At 37.7% G+C, this 18,989-nt stretch overlaps 1 protein-coding gene across 1 annotated transcript in view; it reads right to left on the reverse strand.

The window, feature by feature from the left end:
• Positions 1-2,044: 2,044 nt before the first annotated feature.
• gas7a (growth arrest-specific 7a) overlaps positions 2,045-18,989 on the reverse strand; it is a 26,265-nt gene continuing 9,320 nt past the window's right edge. The window contains exons 3-10 of the mRNA XM_081385433.1: positions 17,008-17,120; positions 16,218-16,292; positions 15,599-15,677; positions 14,918-15,049; positions 10,058-10,181; positions 7,197-7,276; positions 5,460-5,558; positions 2,045-2,542 (exon numbers count right to left, since the gene is read on the reverse strand). Of these exons, the coding sequence (XP_081241559.1) occupies positions 2,429-2,542; positions 5,460-5,558; positions 7,197-7,276; positions 10,058-10,181; positions 14,918-15,049; positions 15,599-15,677; positions 16,218-16,292; positions 17,008-17,120 (816 nt within the window). The 3' untranslated portion in view covers positions 2,045-2,428. The remainder of the gene's footprint in view (positions 2,543-5,459; positions 5,559-7,196; positions 7,277-10,057; positions 10,182-14,917; positions 15,050-15,598; positions 15,678-16,217; positions 16,293-17,007; positions 17,121-18,989) is intronic.

The following is an 18,989-nucleotide window of genomic DNA, read 5'->3' on the forward strand; positions in this document are numbered from 1 at the left end:
GAAGTCCTAACAACCTTGATGGCTGAGGTTATGGCCATTATGAATTCCAGACCACTGGTCCCAATCTCGTATGATGCGGAGATACCTGAAATACTCTCGCCTGCCATGTTATTAACCCAAAAGGCAAGTGTTACTCCCGCTCCCCCAGGGGATTTCAAATTGGACCACCTATGCAAGGGACAGTGGCGCCAGGTCCAGAGCTTGGCGGACTCCTTCTGGAAAAGGTGGAGGCTCGAGTACTTAGCAACTCTTCAGCCGCGGAGAAAGTGGACCAAGGAGAAGCATAATCTCCAGGACGGTGACGTTGTACTGATAAAGGACGTTCAAGCAAGACGCAATCAGTGGCCTCTCGGATTGATAGTTGAGGCCATTCCCAGCTCTGACAGCAGAATCCGCAAGGTTAGGGTGAAGACCTTTAGCCAAGGGACAATTAAGGAGTATCTTAGGCCAATTAGTGATGTTGTGTTACTGCTACCAAAAGGGAAAGAGTAGATGGTGGTATAACATTATTATACCAAGCGGGGAGTGTTCTGACTCCTATCAGTGTCAGTGCTTTGTTAATGTTATTTAGCGACATCTAGTGGTATTGGGAGTCATTGCGCTTGTAAGGAGATCTTCAACAGTTGTACATGCAGACTGAATGCTCCACCACCAGTTATTTGTCTATCCTTGGAATAGATCCATCAGTGAGTATAGTTGCTCTCAGTTGTTTAAGTAGTTAAAACGTGTAGACGTTCTACTACTGTTGTTTTAAAGCATTTATTTTCAGTGAAAATCTGGTTAATGCTAATCTTGATGCTAACTGCTAGCATGGATTTAGCTGGGCTATATATACAGAGTTAGCAGGCTGTTAAGCCTCATTTATGATTATTCATTTGCCTGTGTTTTTATTTAGCCCATTTATTTATGTTCTTTGAGTGAATCATATTGTAATATGTGATGTGGTTATTATATTTATGTTGATGTTGCACATATTTGACTGTAACATAGTGTTTATTTTATACTGTATTGCAGTTTTACAAAAAAGAAAACAACCAAGATTTCAGTAAAGAAAACACTCAACCTGGAGTCAAGCCTACTGAGTCTTATTGTTAATGTTCGCTATCTGTCTAACAATACAGTGACGTATCTGCCAGGACAGAATATTTTACGCATTCAGTAGGCAAGTCAGTAGGCGGACTTTTGTGGCTGTTCATATGCATTCGACCATATGAGCGTTTACACTATGAAAGCAATCCAGTCGAATGCGTTTTCAACTACCTCTAGAAGTGGGACGTTTTAGACCCAGTTTACACTTGTATTTAGCGTCATCCACTTGTGATCCAATCGACCAAAACGCATCTTAATACCAGGTGTAAACAGGGCCAAAGTTGAGATATGTTTAACTTTAAGCAAATGAAAATTTATTTTTTGAGAGCAACAACCAGTAGGAGTGGAGTCATTGGAGTGCACGTGATCCGTCAGTGGAGTTTCTTCAGAGAAGTTATTGGTTAGCAGCTTTCCTCTAATTTATGGTATGTCTCTTTGTGCATACGGTGGTTCTCACCATGCTGACCGAATAGGTTCATGAACCCAGATAGACCTGCGCTTGTGCTTTCACAGCAGATAAATAGCCGCGATGGCACAGAGCACTCGCCTTTTCTCGTTCATATTTAATATAAGCATTTTATGTACCGATTCCATTTATATTTAGTCTTTTCCCTCCAAAATGTTTGTTTTTAGTGGCAAGGAAACGGATTCGGTGTCTACAACATGGAATAACATCCGTGAATGTCATTCATAAATGCTACTAGAGTCGCTGGCAGTGTGAACGCAGCTTTAGACACACTTTAATCGAGGGAACTATAGATATCCACAACTAGCTGTGTAGTTCAATGTGTGTACACTATCACTTTAACACCAAAAAGATTTAAAAAAAAAAATATTGATTGAATGAAATTTGTTTAAAAGGCATCCACCGCTGCAATTAAACAAACAGGTGTTTTACTGTACAGTATTTGTTCAGATATTTAACAGTGGAGCCTTGACTATTTTTTTTTTTTTTCATGTTAATGTAATAGACCTACTGGGAAGTCTTTAGTAGCATCTTAAAGTTATTCAAAGGACATGCAGGATTATATGGATGGCTACTCAATATCATAATGCGTCTGCTGTCCTTTCCTGACACTCATTCCACATGACATTAAGAAAATCTTCTATAAAGCTTTGATTTTATAATTATCTGATATTTTCAGTGGAAATCCACAAAACAAGCAGTGCTTCAAGGGGTGATACCTGTATGGCTTTGGCTGAGAGGTTGAAGTACTCAGGTAGACAGGCATGCAGGTAGATTCATATAGTATAATGTGTGTGTGTGTGTGTGTGTGTGTGTGTGTGTGTGTGTGTGTGTGTGTGTGTGTGTGTGTGTGTGTGTGTGTGTGTGGTCGGTCTAGATGTCCATATCCACAGGTCTCAGATCTCCTGTCTTGTGTTCCTTTACCCAGAGCTCTCTGTCTTTGGCTGGGTCCACACTCTGCAGGAGCTGGTCCACCGGCTCCAGCGTCTAAGAAACAACAGCAGTCAAAAAAGGTCTGAGATGTTAGCTACCAAGTAAACTGCTAAAAAAATGTACACTACAAAAGTTTGGGGTCAGTTTTTTTTTTTTTTTTAATTAAAGAAATGATTACTTTTAATCAGCAAGGACACATTAAATAGATCAAACGTGCCAGAATAGACCTTTATAATGTTACAAAAAGATTTCTGTTTCACATAAATGCTGTTCGTTCTATTAATCAAATAGTCCTAAAAAAAAGTTATGATGGTTTCTACAAAAATATAAAGCAGCACAACTGTTTTCAACATTCATAATAATCAGAAATGTTTCTTGAGCATCAAATCATCATATTAGAATGATTTCTGAAGGATCATGTGACACTGAAGACTGGAGTAATGATGCTGAAAAATTCAGCTTTGATCACAGGAATAAATTACATTTCACAACATATTAAAGTAGGAAACAGCTTAAATTGTAATAATATTTTACTCTGGCGTCGAGTAATGACGCTCATTAAATATGCCCTTGTATCCGAGCTGCACCAATCACATCGGGTTATCTGATATAGGCGGGCCAGAGGCGAGCTAAACAGATGACGACAGCGCTGTGACGTCGAAGTCATTAGTAAACATTGCAAGATGGCTATGGATGAACACCAGTTGTTTGGCCGCTACAATGAACAAGTTAGACTTGGCTTTTTCTCTAAAAGAGGAACAGAAGACGGCACTCGAATCGTTCCTTTGCAAGAAGGGCGTTTTTGCTGTTTTGCCGACCGGATACGGTAAGAGTATAATCTACCAGTTAGCTCCGCTGGTAGCATATGGGGCTTGTTGTGATTGGTCGTAGTGTTATCCAATTGCGTGCAGTGAGATTTCCAAATGCACGCTTGATGCCGCCCCTCGAGCTGGCCGATTTTCATTAGTCGACGCCAGACCATTAATCTTTCAGATTTAGGTCTGGATTTCCAGGCTAATAATATTTCACAATATTACTGTTTTTACTGTATTTTTTATATTATATATTTATATTTTTATATTATAAATTAGGTGACACCAATAAAAGTAATTTTAAGGGCCAAAGCTCCTTAAAAGCATAGTTCACCCAAAAATGAAGATTCTGTCATCATTTACTCACCCTCAAGTTGCTCTAAACCTGTATGAATTTCTTTCTTCTGTTGAACACAAAAGAAGATATTTTGAAGAATGTCGGTAACTAAATATTTGCAGGTCCCCTTTGATTTCCATCGTATGAATGGGGACCAGAAACTGTTAGGTAAATGATGTACAGAATTTACATTTTAACTTTCCCTATAAGTTTTATATGGAATGTGGACAGGTGTACTATGGGAAAAGGCTGCATGCTCTCAGCTATTCTCAGTCTTTCCACTGACTTCAAATGTGCTCACTCGAACATCTTCATGTCTATTCTGACCACTTCATGAAGTGTTACAGAAAACATGTCCATTAAGGCTGAGATCCTGTTTGAGATCCATCTGTTGAAACATACTCAGACTGATGGTGAGTGTTACTCTGTTTGTACGGGCTTGTGAAGTTGAGAGCGCTGGCAGCTACTCTTCTGTGAAGACAGCAGCTTTCTCTAACACAACCCCAAGGGCTCTGGAGCTTGTGTTTACACTCTGATTTGCCCTGAAACACGAACCCCGTGTTTTTACAATGCGTCTAGCTTGCATTAGCCTATCATTCAGCAAATCGTAATGTAACCGAGATCCACACATACAACATTATATTAACAGGCAGACAGAAAAATGAAGGCATTTGAATTTACAAGAGTTGCTTGAAGAGTTAACTTTTATGCTAAAGACAATTGTTTCCATTTAATACTACATTTTATACTTTATTTTATTGCACCGCTGGTGTTAACTTGTTTTGAAGGATTTTAAAAGGAAATGTAGATGGTAAAACTTAAGTTCTATCATCAATTACTCATCCTCATGTTGTTCCAAACCTGTAAGACTTTTGTTCACTTTCGAAACAAATGAAGATCTTTTTGGTGAAATCTGAGAGATTTCTGTCCCTCCATTGACAGTCTACGCAACTACCACTTTCAAAGCCCAAAAAGGTAGTAAAGACATCATTAAATGTTTTGTTTGCACAAAAAGCATAATTTACCACTTTATTTAGAAAATATTCATCTCCAACGCGCGTTCACACAACAAAGTCTGCTCTCGCATCAACAACACGCATGCGTAGTGGTGCTCTCATGAACACACGTGGGAGATTGATATTTTATAAATAAAGTGGAAAATTATGCTTTTTGTGCAAACAAACCCTCACGTTGCTTCATAAAATTGAGGGTAAACCACTGTCGTCACATGGATTACTTTAATGATGTCTTTACTACCTTTCTGGGCCTTGAAAGTGGTAGTTGCGTAGACTGTCAATGGAGGGACAGAAAGCTCAGATTTCATTAAAAAGATCTTCATTTGTGTTCTGAAGACGAACGAAAGTCTTACAGGTTTGGAATGACATGAGGGGTGAGTAAGTAATGACAGAATTTTAATTTTTGAACTATCCTTTTAAGACAGGAAAGTATCTGGACGCTTTCTGGATGTCAAAAGTTTGTGGACGATGTTGATAGTTACTGTATTGATATATACGTCTTTACTCCGCTAGGAAACTTGTGTGAACTTGAGGAGAACTTACTTATACATCTATTTAAAAAAAATCACCAAAAAACTAGCTGAGTAAAAGACATTAAGCAAAAATATCTGATATTCTGAAATGATAAGCTTATAAACTGCGTACATAATAAAGCTCATGTAATGAGATTTTCTGATCGTATGAAAAATCATTTGAAACCTGCTTTAATGAAATTCGAATGCACTACAGATAGCTGCAGATGTTGTGTGAATATGAAGCTTGGGTTTTGGGCTTGTTACGCAGAAGAACATCCTGCTGTTACTCACACTTTGGTTGAACATGTCGGTCTCATGCCGCAGCGTGGTGTACTGACGCAGATGCTGCTGGATCATCTCTACTCGCTCCACCTCCAGCCTCTCCAACTCCTTCAGAGCACAAACACACACAATCACAGGTCCAGCATCAGTCTGTGCACGGCCTTTAGAAAAAAGGTTCAGTGTGGTTCTTGACTCAATCTTAAAGAACTTCTTATGCCAAAAAGGTTCTATATAAAGAGAAATGTCTTAAATGATTGCATAATACTTACATGTTTATTGTAATTTTTTTTCTACTGATAAAGTATGTTAATGAGCTGTTTAATATTACAATTAAAATGAATTAAAACAAAATGAATTAAAACATAAAAAAATCCAATCTTAGGATAGGAAGCCCTAAAAGGTTCTATATATGAAGTGTGTAAAAGAACCCTTTAAGGTTCTATATAGAACCTTTTCTTTCAAGAATGTATCTTAGTCATTGGAACATAAGTGGAACGATTACCTGATGGCTTAGACAAAAAATTATCTTGTCAAAAATGAAATTAATTATTCACAGTAATGTATAAACCTTACAAGATACCTGTCATGAGTACAGGGTTATATAGTGAAGATTCATAATAAAGCCACAAGTCAGTGAAAATTCAACTTATTTTCCATTCAATTGATGGATTCCCAGTGAAGAACTACACTACCCATAATCCTTTAAGTCCCCCTTTAGTCAATTATTTAAAAATTGATTTTTTTTTGTCATCCCTTAAAATAGCTCTAATGTAACTCTAAACCCTTGCCTCATTTAATATACTCGGTTTGATGAATATGCAAATTGGCCCTGCCTCCACTCACTCACACCAGCTCAGAAATCCACTGGTTGACGATCACACGTTGATCTGATTGGTTACAAGGTAGTTTGTGACATCAGAAACACCAGCGATTTCAAACTGTTTTTGAGACTGTCTTTGGTTCACTGCAGTTTTATGGAGAAAATACTCAGCAATGGTGTCGACTTATGAATTTTCACATGGTTTGTCTTAAAGCACATTAAAAACACCACATAAACAACATTGAAAGCTTGTTTTTCTCCACAGGGGAAGTCCGCTAATCATAGTAGATGGCTGCGTCTGAAAGCTTATGCAGCTGACTTGTTGCCTCGCTGCCCTATCTGGTAATGACTTTGTAGGCCGCGTTTGCACATGAAAGTGCTTCACGAAACTCATATCAGACAGACTTCTGATGCAGCGTAACAGTTTGTTGATCTACAGCAAAACAGAGCGAGCTTTAATGAGAACTAGAACAATTTCTCGCTAGAAATAGAAATAATAAATAGAAAAAAAATAGAAAGTTGTTCAAAAATGTACATTTACACACACAATCTTTGTGAATGTTGTTCCAGGATCAACAAAGATTTTGATCTAGGTACATGTTGTACTTGGTGAAATCAGGTTCTGCTGAAAGGATGGTATTATTTATTGAAATTATTATTAATAGTACATTATTTATGTTGCTGCCACTTCATAAAAGCAAGAAGCAACTCAAAATTTTGCACTGCAGTTTTATCAAGCTTAAGAGATAAACTTTTGTGCAGTTTTATATATACTTTTATAAAATAATAATGAAAGGCATCTCATGGACAATTCATTTATCATGATAAATGCGCCTCACAAAGATGATTAAAAAACCTCTGCATAAATATGCATGATATATCATCTTGCTCAAGGAAACGAGAGAGAAACATCATGACATAATTACCAGGCTTGTGGTGACCATCTCCTCAAACCACTTTGATTGAGCCTGGTTGTAAAGGTCCACACAGCGCATCAGATCATCACCTATTCAGATAAAACACAGAGACGCTCATTACAATCATACAGTTACATCAGATGATCATTCAATTATGCATCAAGCATGGCATGCCTTAATGTCTGTAACTATTTTACTGGGTCTTTATACCTAATAGTGATTTTGCTTTTCAATGGAATATATCTTGTTTAAATGCCATCTGGATATTTTTACTGGTAAAACAAACAAAGATGCTGAATATTTTTCATAGTTGTGTAGGCACAGTGCTTGCCAGCAGATGGCAGTCTCAACTTATTTATTACTATTTGTATTGCCTCCTGTAACAACAATCACAGTTAACATCCAAACTCCAAGCTGTTTACCAAGAAAAACTGCTTTAAAATTAAGTGCATAATTAAAGGTAAACTGAGGGAACAGGAGGCAGATGTGCGCAAGAAAGAGAGTATTGACATCTTGAAAAAAAAAAACAACAACAGATTGCTCCATCTATATGTAAATGAGCTTTATAGGCTTTAAAGACATTTGCATTAGTGATTTGAACTGCCATGATTATTGAAGGAAAACGGCGCTTGAGCCCTGCTTAATGTTTGGCCATTGATTTATAGCGGGAACTGTGACTCGCTCTGTGCGTGGGAGTTTGAGAAAGAGAGATAACATCATACAGGGTTTTTCTACTGAGCTCAGCTGCAGTGGAGAACACAGTAAAGCTCTTGGCAGCAGCACAATTAAAAACAATCTCCTGCAGTCGAGCACTGGAAGAAATCTCTGCAAACAAAGAAAATCAAAGCTGACTTTTGAATTACACTATATCGAATGGCTTATTGTAATGGAGTAATTCTAATCAATAACAAATGAGTTTAATAATATAAACTCCATTTTTACATCTTTTTTTAATTTGTGCTAGGGTGTTGTGGCTGCCTGCCAGGGCATTGCTTTGCATTGCTAATGTGTTCTGGGTGGATACTAGGCGGTGACTAGAAGGTTGCTTACTGGTTAAAGAGTCCATATACTCAAGTCTCTATAACACTGTGGTCTTTGGCGGGTTCCACATTCAGTCTAAATTTGCAGACATTTTGATGCCAAAGACTTCTAAATATAATCGTCCTCTTGCGAGAGACCACTTTCCTAAAAATATATAGGCATTTCGATATTTATCTATATTGACCCATACAGTGTGAGAGATTATACAATATCATACAACTGTGATATTATAAAGACATGTTGCCCTTTACTGTATATTGTGACTGTACTAAAGCAAAAAAAAATAAAAAATTAATTAAAATATTCTTGAATGTTCATTGGGTATATTTTTATAGTAGTTTTTATAGTTTATATATATATAATTTCAATAAATTATAAATAAATGATATATATATATATATATATAAACATTTATTTATAATTTATTGAAATTATTTATTCAGTGTTGAAATATTATTCAGGTCCTGAATAATAAAGCCATGGTACTGAATGATCATCATATTGTACATGGGATTCCATGGTACGTAGTGCTTGGAATACCTAACCCCAAAAAACAATGACATAACTATTCCCAAACTTTTCTGTTACAAAACATGTCAATATCATGGTACCCTACTTTTCATTACTGTGAAGTGAGTGCACTGCTGTGGATAATATCCCATGAATGTTGAGTTTTGGAATTGAAGAGTGAACCAGGATCTTCTCTCACAGTGCTGCTAGACTAAAACACTCAGTGTGGCTGTACGAGAGTCAGTCATGGTGATTTGGCCCTCTGTGCTGATAGACTCAGTCTATAAGCACTGAATAAGACACTGTTAGAGTCCTCAATAATGCAGCCGTCACTCAGGCCAACAGGTTGTCCCGAACCTCGAAGGGTGAGTGAATTCTCCCCCGTGTGAACCTTAGGGCTGCCAGGTCTTCTTGCGTTAGGGATGTGTGAGTGTCCAGCTCAGGACAAATCCGGCATTGATTGTAGGCGCTCTGAGGAATAAGACGCTTGGCATCCTGAATGTCCGCTCCCACAAGGCCTGTTTTCCCACTGCAAAAATAGATCATTACTCCATGCCTTTCCCAACTCCGTCTGGAACCAATATGGCCTGGCTCCTCTCAAACACAGACTCCTGGGACTGAGCCAAGGTCCTCTTCTATCCCCATGCACCGTTCTCTCCCATCCTGTTTGTCATGCCTCTCTCCACAGCTCAAAACACAGTCCCATCTAAAACACGCTCCAACATTGGCAGCCGATTGGTGCCCTGCGCAAGATTTCACCACAAAGATAGATCCTTACTTAACATAGTGTAAAAAGCACTGATGCCTGATTACGGGTTCGTTTCATTTGCAAAGCCATCCTAAATGGAAGAGAATGGCTGGAGGTTTTTAAAACGAGAAACTATTGAGGAAGTCAAATAAATTGAGGGACTGATGACTTGAGGATTCTTATAGTTCTGATGGGCTTTTTAATGAACTTCTTAACCCTATAAAGGCTATTGCATCATATTTGATATGGAAAATTCTAAAGGCTTCTAAATTATCAACATGATCTAAAACTTTGCTAAAAAAAATAAATTGATTTACATTCTACAAGCCATCGGCCATGTAAATATCAGCAACTGCACCAAATTGCACATTTTTGCTCAGTTTGGGCCTCTGAATAAAATGTAGGTGTTTTTTCCCCCTTAAATGTGAGCTCCATGTTCTCATATATTACAGTATATTACATGAGCCTGATGAATCAGATATGATACTTATATACATACTTATGATACTTAGGTAGCATTTGATGTGTGTAGTTCAGTCTTAATGAACTGCTTTTGTACGGATGCTCTGACCTGCTTGTGTGGATTTCCGTCGCGCTTTCTTAATATCCTCCTCTGTTTTGTTGCTCAATTTGATCTCAAGTTGCTGTGTTTTAACCTCAAGATCCTTCTGTCTGTCCGCTAGAGCCTTCCGTGCCTGCAAAACACAACACAAAGAAGTCATGCGAAGACCAGATTATATGTGGTAATTTTCCACAAATAGGGCACAAAATATACCATAATACTTTTCCTTCTTCAACAAATGATCAGAGAATCATGTCAGAAGTGTCTGACCTTCAGAAAAAAAGAAAAAAAAAATGGCCATCAACCTCAAAAGGTCAAAGCAAAACTTGAGAGAGATTTTCTAATCAATTGCAATGGAATTAGCTTCTTCTTTTTTTTTTTTTTATTAAAGGTGCTCTAAGCGATGTCATGCGTTTTTTATGCCAATTATTATTTTTTTTTTCACATACAGCAAACATCTCCTCACTATCCGCTAGCTGCCTGTCCCCTGAACACACTGTAAAAAAACGCGGTCTCTGTAAACAGCCCAGGCTCCACAAACAGCAAGAAAAACAAACTGGCCCAGCCTGGACCACGAAACATAACAAACAGTGTTCCAGCCAATAACCGACAAGAATGATTTGGGGGTGGGGGTTGGGGGGTTAGTGCGCGTACACATGAAGGGGGGTGTGTGGGGAGTGGAGGAGAGAGAAGCATGAAGAGGGAAGTTAGAGGAGAGATGTCCTAACAACGACAACGACTAACATTACAAATTTATATTCTTGAGAATTTTGATATGGCCGACAGACGACCAAAGAGACGACGTTCCGATGAACAAATAACAAAGAATAGGGAAAAGGAGAAGGAACGAATTTACATCAGAAAAGCATTCAAAAGGTGGCGAGAACTCCGCCGGCAGAAGGGCTTCCAATCCCACATTAAGGTGGCTCTGTTTTTGCTGGACAGGTGGGTAAATCCAGTTTGTTTTTTCTAAATGGTTCACGACTGTTTCAGGAAGCACGGAAGGGAGGGGGAGGGGACGGGATGAGGAGGAGGGAGGGTCGAGCTAGCCTCCGTTTTGTTTGACAATACCTACAAGAAGTGACGTCACCCAACATCACTTAGAGCACCTTTAAATTAAGACACTGAACAAAGGTTGAAACCCTTATTTGTGTTATTTTGTCATTTTCTAGCAAGTAAATGAACATAAATGAAATAGAATGTAATGTAAATAATTGATACTGTGCCACAGTGGCAAACAGAACTGCAAATTTAGTCTGAATTCGTTCACACAGTCATGTTGTCTGGAGGTTGTTAGATTATTAGTAGATGTTCTCTGCTGTATTCAATCATATCAAGTCATAGATCATGTGAGCTTCATTCTCTGCAATCCCACTGATAGCTGCCGCATTGCGACAGTTAAACTGTGCTAAACTTCGATGCATTGCCTCTGGTTACTGTTGCTCATGTCGCCTAGAAATGGCCAATTCTCACTGGAAATGAATGACGGATAAGCGCCTGTGGTCACTGCTGATGTTTAATCAGAGGGATAAACAAGTGAATCTCTCAAGGCATCATTCTAATGTGTTCTCATTTCTCATCCAGCCATCTGCTGTCCATGCACAAGTTTGAATAGACATGTCGACACACTGGCTTCAAGACATAAAGTGCAACCTGGAAAAAATTTTAGAGCCCTTTGTACCAGCAACACACTGACTTGAAAAGAAAAATCACAATGGACTCAAGGTTCCCTGATGAAAAAGAAGTAAACTTCAGCATACTTTTAAAAAACAGTATTTGTTCTGTTTTTAATAATACATACTAAAGAATGAACTGAATGTAACGTGTTCAAACACTTAATTGCAAGTTATTTATAATTAAATTAAAATGTATTTCAGTTTAAATTTAAATGCAATTAGCTGAGCTTAAGAGTGTTTTAACCCATTTTCAGTAAGTACATATTTATATATAATTACTTAACATCTATTGTTGTAAATAAACAAAAAATACTTTAATGTAATTTCTATTGAAACTTATATGTTATTAATTTAATATATATTTGTAATTTAACATTTGTAATGATGAAGTTGCAATTGATCCCATTTAGAATATACAGTGCTATGCATAAGTTTAGACACCCATACTAAAGTTGACTAAAAAGAGGAATAAAAAAATCATCTTTTGGAACCTGAACTTAATGCCTTAATTTAAAAAAATAGGAAAAATCCAACCTTTAAGGACACCAATTTTCTTTGTGAATGAATAATGTATCGTAAATAAATAAATGTTCTTCCTTAAAATACAGGGTGCATAAGTTTGGACACCCCTATGTTAAATTCCCATAGAGGCAGGCAGATTTTTATTTTTAAAGGCCAGTTACTTCATGGATCCAGGATACTATGCATCCTGAGAAAGTTCCCTTGGCCTTTGGAATTAAAATAGCCCCACATCATCACATAGCCTTCACCATACCTAGAGATTGGCATGGTTTTATTTCAGTTAGCCTAATAGCTAGTTTGATTTGCATTGAGAGATGATCTTATGGAAAGTACCCCATGCCAATCTCTAGGTATGGTGAAGGCTATGTGATGATGTGGGGCTATTTTAATTCCAAAGGCCAAGGGAACTTTATCCGGATGCATAGTATCCTAAAAATAAAATAAATAAAAATACTTAAAAATAAAAATCTGCCTGCCTCTATGGGAATTTAACATAGGGGTGTCCAAACTTATGCACCCTGTATTTTAAGGAAGAACATTTATTTATTTACGATACATTATTCATTCACAAAGAAAATTGGTGTCCTTAAAGGGTGGATTTTTCCTAATTTTTTAAATTAAGGCATTAAGTTCAATTTCCAAAAGATGATTTTTTATTCCTCTTTTTAGTCAACTTTAGCATGGGTGTCTAAACTTATGCATAGCACTGTATTAACCTATGTAACATCTAGGGGTGTAACGACACCCTCATGTCACGATTCGATACATATCACGATACTGAACTCACGACTCACGACATGAATGATATCATTGCGATACCCCAAGAGATGTGGTAAAAGGTTAACAAAAATACTAAATTTAGTATTACATTGTGGGTGTAAATGAATAGGCTTTGACTTGGTGCTGAAACGCAATGCACAGGACAATGGTGACCAAAAATATTCATGATTCTGAAGCTGTTATTTTAGACAAATATACTTGCACTTGGTCACTGATTAGATATATTTAAAATAACGTAGGCCATGTTTTACTGGTAACAAGACATTTGGCATTATCAGAACCCACAAAGATTTCCCCGTTGCATTATTAAACATTATATTCAACATAAACATTTTTACAACACAAACTCAACATTTACTAAAACTCTGTAAACTCACACAGTAATTTTCAGTTTGGGTGAATTATACACAATACATATTGTCACAATCCACGATACATATTGTTGCATTTTTGTATTGCGATATATTGTGACACCCCTAGTAACATCAAATTCCGAAGCTCCACACATGGCATCCCGGCCAAAAATTAATGCACCTCTTGATGGAAATAACATCACAACATTTATATCCATCAAAAGGTGCATCAATTTTTGGTCAAGATCTTGTATTGTCAATGTAAGAGTCCAGCACTCTGTAAAGTCTCCTCCAGCACATCCCAAACACTTTCAATGAATTTAAGGTATGGACTCAGAGGTGCCAATTCATGTGTGAAAATGATTCTTCATGCTCCCTCCCAACCATTATTTCAGAGTTTGAGCCTGATGAATCTGGACATTGTCATCCTGGAATATGGTCATGATGTGTCTTCCTATATTGTTTAAGAAATGAAAAGCTACACACTCCATCAGTTAGTGTTAGAAGAACTGTTGCCAAACATATAACATGCTAGAAACATAATAATGAAACATAATAATGATCAAATCCTAGACTCATACTTTTAAGATTTGAATGTGACAAAGATGTTTGTCTTTTAAGATTAAGATTTTGTCTTTTAAGATTTTAAAAACTCTTTTAAGCTTTGACAAGTGCACATTCAAAGGAATTAAAGGGTTAGTTCACCCAAAAATGAAAATTATGTCATTAATGACTCACCCTCATGTCGTTCCAAGCCCGTAAGACCTCCGTTCATCTTCGGAACACAGTTTAAGATATTTTAGATTTAGTCCGAGAGCTTTCTGTTCCTCCATTGAAAGTCAATGGACGGCATACTGTCCATGTCCAGAAAGGCAGTACAGACATCATCAAAGTAGTCCATGTGACATCAGTGGCTCAATCTTAAGTTTATAAATCGACGAGAATACTTTTTGTGCGCAAAAAGTAAACAAAAATAACGACTTTATTCCACTTTTCATTTCCTTCTCTCTGGGCCACGAGCTATTTCACGTAGTGTTTTTGCGCAGCGTGTCTGTGTTGTACGTCACACGTAGGCTCACTATTGGCCGACGCTGGTCATGTGTGATGCGTATGACGTACAACACAGACGCGCTACGCAAAAACACTACGTGAACTCACTCGAGGCCCAGAGAGAAGGAAATGAGTAGTGGAATAGTCGTTATTTTTGTTTACTTTTTGCGCACAAAAAGTATTCTCGCCGCTTGATAAACTTAAGATCGAGCCACTGATGTCACATGGACTACTTTGATGATGTCTGTACTGCCTTTCTGGACTTGGACAGTATGCCGTCCATTGACTTTCAATGGAGGAACAGAAAGCTCTCCGACTAAATCTAAAATATCTTAAACTGTGTTCCGAAGATGAACGGAGGTCTTACGGGCTTGGAACGACATGAGGGTGAGTCATTAATGACATAATTTTCATTTTTGGGTGAACTAACCCTTTAAGTACACTTCTTTTTCACTAGGGTTTAAACAAAACATTTATAGAGTTTGCACCTTCTCCACTGCAGCATAACGGCTGACCAGCTGCTTCCTCAGGTCAGCAATGTGGTGGTCGTATTTCTTCATGTCTTTTTTAAAATTGTCCCCTCTGAAGGTCAGGAAAGGCTTCTCGACTTCACTCTGGAGCTGGAGACAAAATTCTTGAAATCAGTTGAACATCGAACAGCGTCTGAAATGAGTTGTGGGGTGTGTGTGGTTCTCTAAGACTACATTTACTTCATTTCAGCGCATACTGTATTTGGATCAAGCCCAAAGTTTCTGCTTCAGTAATGATGATGATGATGATGATGTTCTTTAAGAAAGGAGGCTTTTGTTTCGCCGTCTCCGTAAATCATATGTGATCTGATGGAATGAGACTGCAGAATCACCTCCTTCTTTCTGCAATTAATCACCCACACTGGCACTAAATGGAGCACGCAAGTGTGAACGCGGGAAAGCACAGCGGTGGAAATAGACAAATCACAGCAGACTGAGAAAGCTGTGTAGCTCATTACATACAAGCAGCTAATAACATCTCTGAGGGGAAGCTATTCAGTACGGCACAGAAATGAAATAAAGGCCGGATACTTCATCTTCCCTGACAATGCATGGGTTTGAACAGCCAGTTTCTCAACTGGATCTTATATCACCTCTATTGAGAAATGTCATCACAAGAGTGAACTGAGAACTGCCCACCTTTGAGGAGAACTTGAGATGGACCTCAGCTTCATCAGCTAGACTCTTCTTGACTTGAGCCCAAGCTTCTCCAAGAGTCCTAACCAAACAAACCAGGTTAAAGCTACCATATTACTCTTTAGAGTTATCAAAATAAGTGTACTTCTTTAAAACACCCCAAAAAATTAAGCATGTAAGCATGTTTTTAAGTATGTGTTCATTTATTCTTGAAATCCCCTTTTTTTTAAATAGATTTAATTATTTTCAAATGGATCTATCTCAAAGCTATTTATATAATAAATTATTTAAAAAAAATTATCCTCAACTGGATGGAAAAACTATGGAAGCATTTCCATCACTGAATTAAAAAAAAGGTAATTGCGACTTTTTATCTCACAATTGTTTAGATCATGCAATTGCGAGAAAACAGTCAGAATTGTAAGCAAAAAAAAAGTCAAATTGCAAGATATAAGCTCACAATTGTCAGAAAACAAAGTCAGAATTGTGAGATAAAAAGTCGCAATTACCTTTTTAATTGTTTTATTCCGTGGCGGAAACAAGCTTCCATAAAAAAACAGCTAACAAGTGTCCAGTATGCAAACTCCTTCAATAATACTTCTAAATCATCCTTGTGACGTACCCTTCCTCTTGTGCTGCCATTGGGAACATGGAGAGTTTGGAAAGGTTCTTGGCATATTCCTCTTCGATTTTTATCCTGAAACATAAAGCGTTATCAATCAGTAACTATTGATTTTATTGAAGAACATGAATTCTTTAAAAACTTCCAGAATCACAGAATGAATTTTGGTTAATTTACGCATTTAATAAATCAGTTGTGTTAATAAAAAAGATAGAAAAAAGCTGTTTTGTCAGAATTACAGCAGAAATACTGGCTTAATGGATAATAACAGTGGTTGGGTCCTTTGAATGTTGTTGGCAACCTTAGAGTACAAAAGCTCGAGCACCTTTGCCTAGACATCGGCAGAAATACTGATTAAAGTCATCATGAAATCAAAATGGATAATTCCTACTCTTTATTGCGGTATTTAATATAAATTATTTATCGTTGTGCATTTTTTTTTTTATTCATGTGCCTCATAATCTTGCAGTGTCATCTCTTCTCTGATGATGTGTTTACTGGCCTGAGGGCGGGGCAACCTGTCACTCACATGAGATCCACCAATAGCAGACCACAACCATCTAATCAATTCCCCATGGACAAAATCAAGCCCCGCCCTACATTCTTCTTCTTTGAGAAGCCGTTTCACTCTGATATACACACATATATATATATATATATATATATATATATATATATACAAACTATTGCAGCTTCCATTTAATGCCGACTTCAAGAAAATGTTTGTTTGCAGTGTAATACAGAGTGAGGTGTTACATAAGGAGTCAGTATGAGAACGAGGCTTTCCCACCTTTCTCTGATGAACTCTGCCATCTCTTTCTGCATCTGCTTTCCTTTCAGCTGTTTCTGCAGCAGCACCTCGAACCCTGACACCGTGGCCCCCTGAGGGTCCCTCTTATCGGCCTGCAGAGGACAGAGACACGTCACACACACTACCACATCATCAGAACCAGACTGTCAACAACACGTGAGCGCCATCAGTGTGTGTGAGTCACAGCGTAGGTTTGCATGAATCAGAGCACGTGGGAGGGGGTGTACGGCCTTGTGGGTGTAACTGAGTGTGCGTTTCGGTGAAGGGTGTGTATAGGTTGTTGAGGGTATGACTAATATAACGTGAGGGCTCCAGATGCAATGTGTGTACGCAGCATGGTAATGGAATATGCTTTGCCATGTGTGTGTGTGTGTGTGTGTGTGTGTGTGTGTGTGTTAGTGTAAGAGTGTAAGAGTCTGCTGTTGTGATGGAAGTGGATGTGCCAAGCCACACATGACAGAAGTGTCATAACCTCTTCACACGCTTGACTTGAGAAACAGCCAGGAAGAATCCTCCCAACAAAATCCTCCTCTTAGCATTTGCCTGTGATTTTTGCCAAGTAAGACATGTTCATGGGTCAACATATTTTGTTGATCCTGGAACAACATTCCTGTCTAAAGAAATGTGTCCTAACTCTATCCCTACCCCTTAACCTAACCCTACCCATAAGTAAAAATGATAGGTGAATAACAGATGTAGATGATTGGATGATTGGAATGTTGTTCCAGTATGGAAGTAAAATAATGGCAAATGTTTTTGAAACAAAAAAAGCTTGTTGAATTGCACTAATTGAAAAAATATATATTCATTGCATTAACCATGCTTGCATTTTAATGCATTGTATTTTTAGGGCTTGCATTTTATGGGCATGGTTGAATATTTACACTGTGAATATTTCAATTCAAAACATTTCACACACGTTTGCATTATTAAAAATCCAATAATCCATATTCACCTTTCAGATTTCACTTCCAAAATATTCATTCTGTTTAAAAATACAACCTATAATATTCGACAGGCAATTTTCGGTCCATTTTATGTCGCTCTACAAATTCAGTGGTTCAAATTCGACAGAAAATTCAACATTTCACATCCGGGAACTGCAGGAATATCAATAGATTGCCGATTCATAATCTCCATCGGCTGTTAGTCGACCTCACCAGCAGGGGGTGCAAGCGGCTGTTGACGAAGACTAGAGCAACGGGTGAAAGAGTCATTCATTCGTAAAAACAGATTTACAGAAATGGAGCAAGCGGTAAGTATTTGTGATGAATATCAGGGCCAGTGTGGAAAAGCTGATAAAGACACAAAAGCTGTGTTTACATGTAATTCGTCACAGTTACCTTTGTACATGTAAGCAGCTTTCTCTACCGTCAACGAGATTATGATGTTATTCCCCGATGCTGACATACAGATCAAACGTTAAATCTGAGGTAGTAGACATACATTTCTCTCGGTTGTTTAGTTTCCTTAACATTATATCGCGGCGCTGTGAAGTTAAGGAAACTAAACAACCGAGATAAATGTATGTCTACTACCTCAGATTTAACGTTTGTGCTGGCGCAAGCACAAACATAGTTTATGTAAAGTAAATAGTATAAGTATAGTAAATCTGGCCCTAACCAACGTTTTGTTAATTAAAATTAACAAATTAAAATTGACAAAAAATTTATAATATTAAAATTATAAAAACTACATGTCTAAGGCAAAATTTTCTAAGGCATTGTGTCTCATTTTTATTTAGTTTAAACTGATGGACTAAAAAACAAATATAAAAAAAAAATGTGTAGATACTTAACAACACAAAACTCACTGGATGGATGGATGGATGGATGGATGGATGGATGGATGGATGGATGGATGGATGGATGGATGGATGGATGGATGGATGGATGGATGGATGGATGGATGGATGGATGGATGGATGGATGGATGGATGGATGGATGGATGGATGGATGGA

The sequence above is a fragment of the Scardinius erythrophthalmus genome, assembly GCF_964197995.2.
Source record: "Scardinius erythrophthalmus genome assembly, chromosome: 1".
NCBI classification, from domain to species: Eukaryota; Metazoa; Chordata; class Actinopteri; order Cypriniformes; family Leuciscidae; genus Scardinius; species Scardinius erythrophthalmus.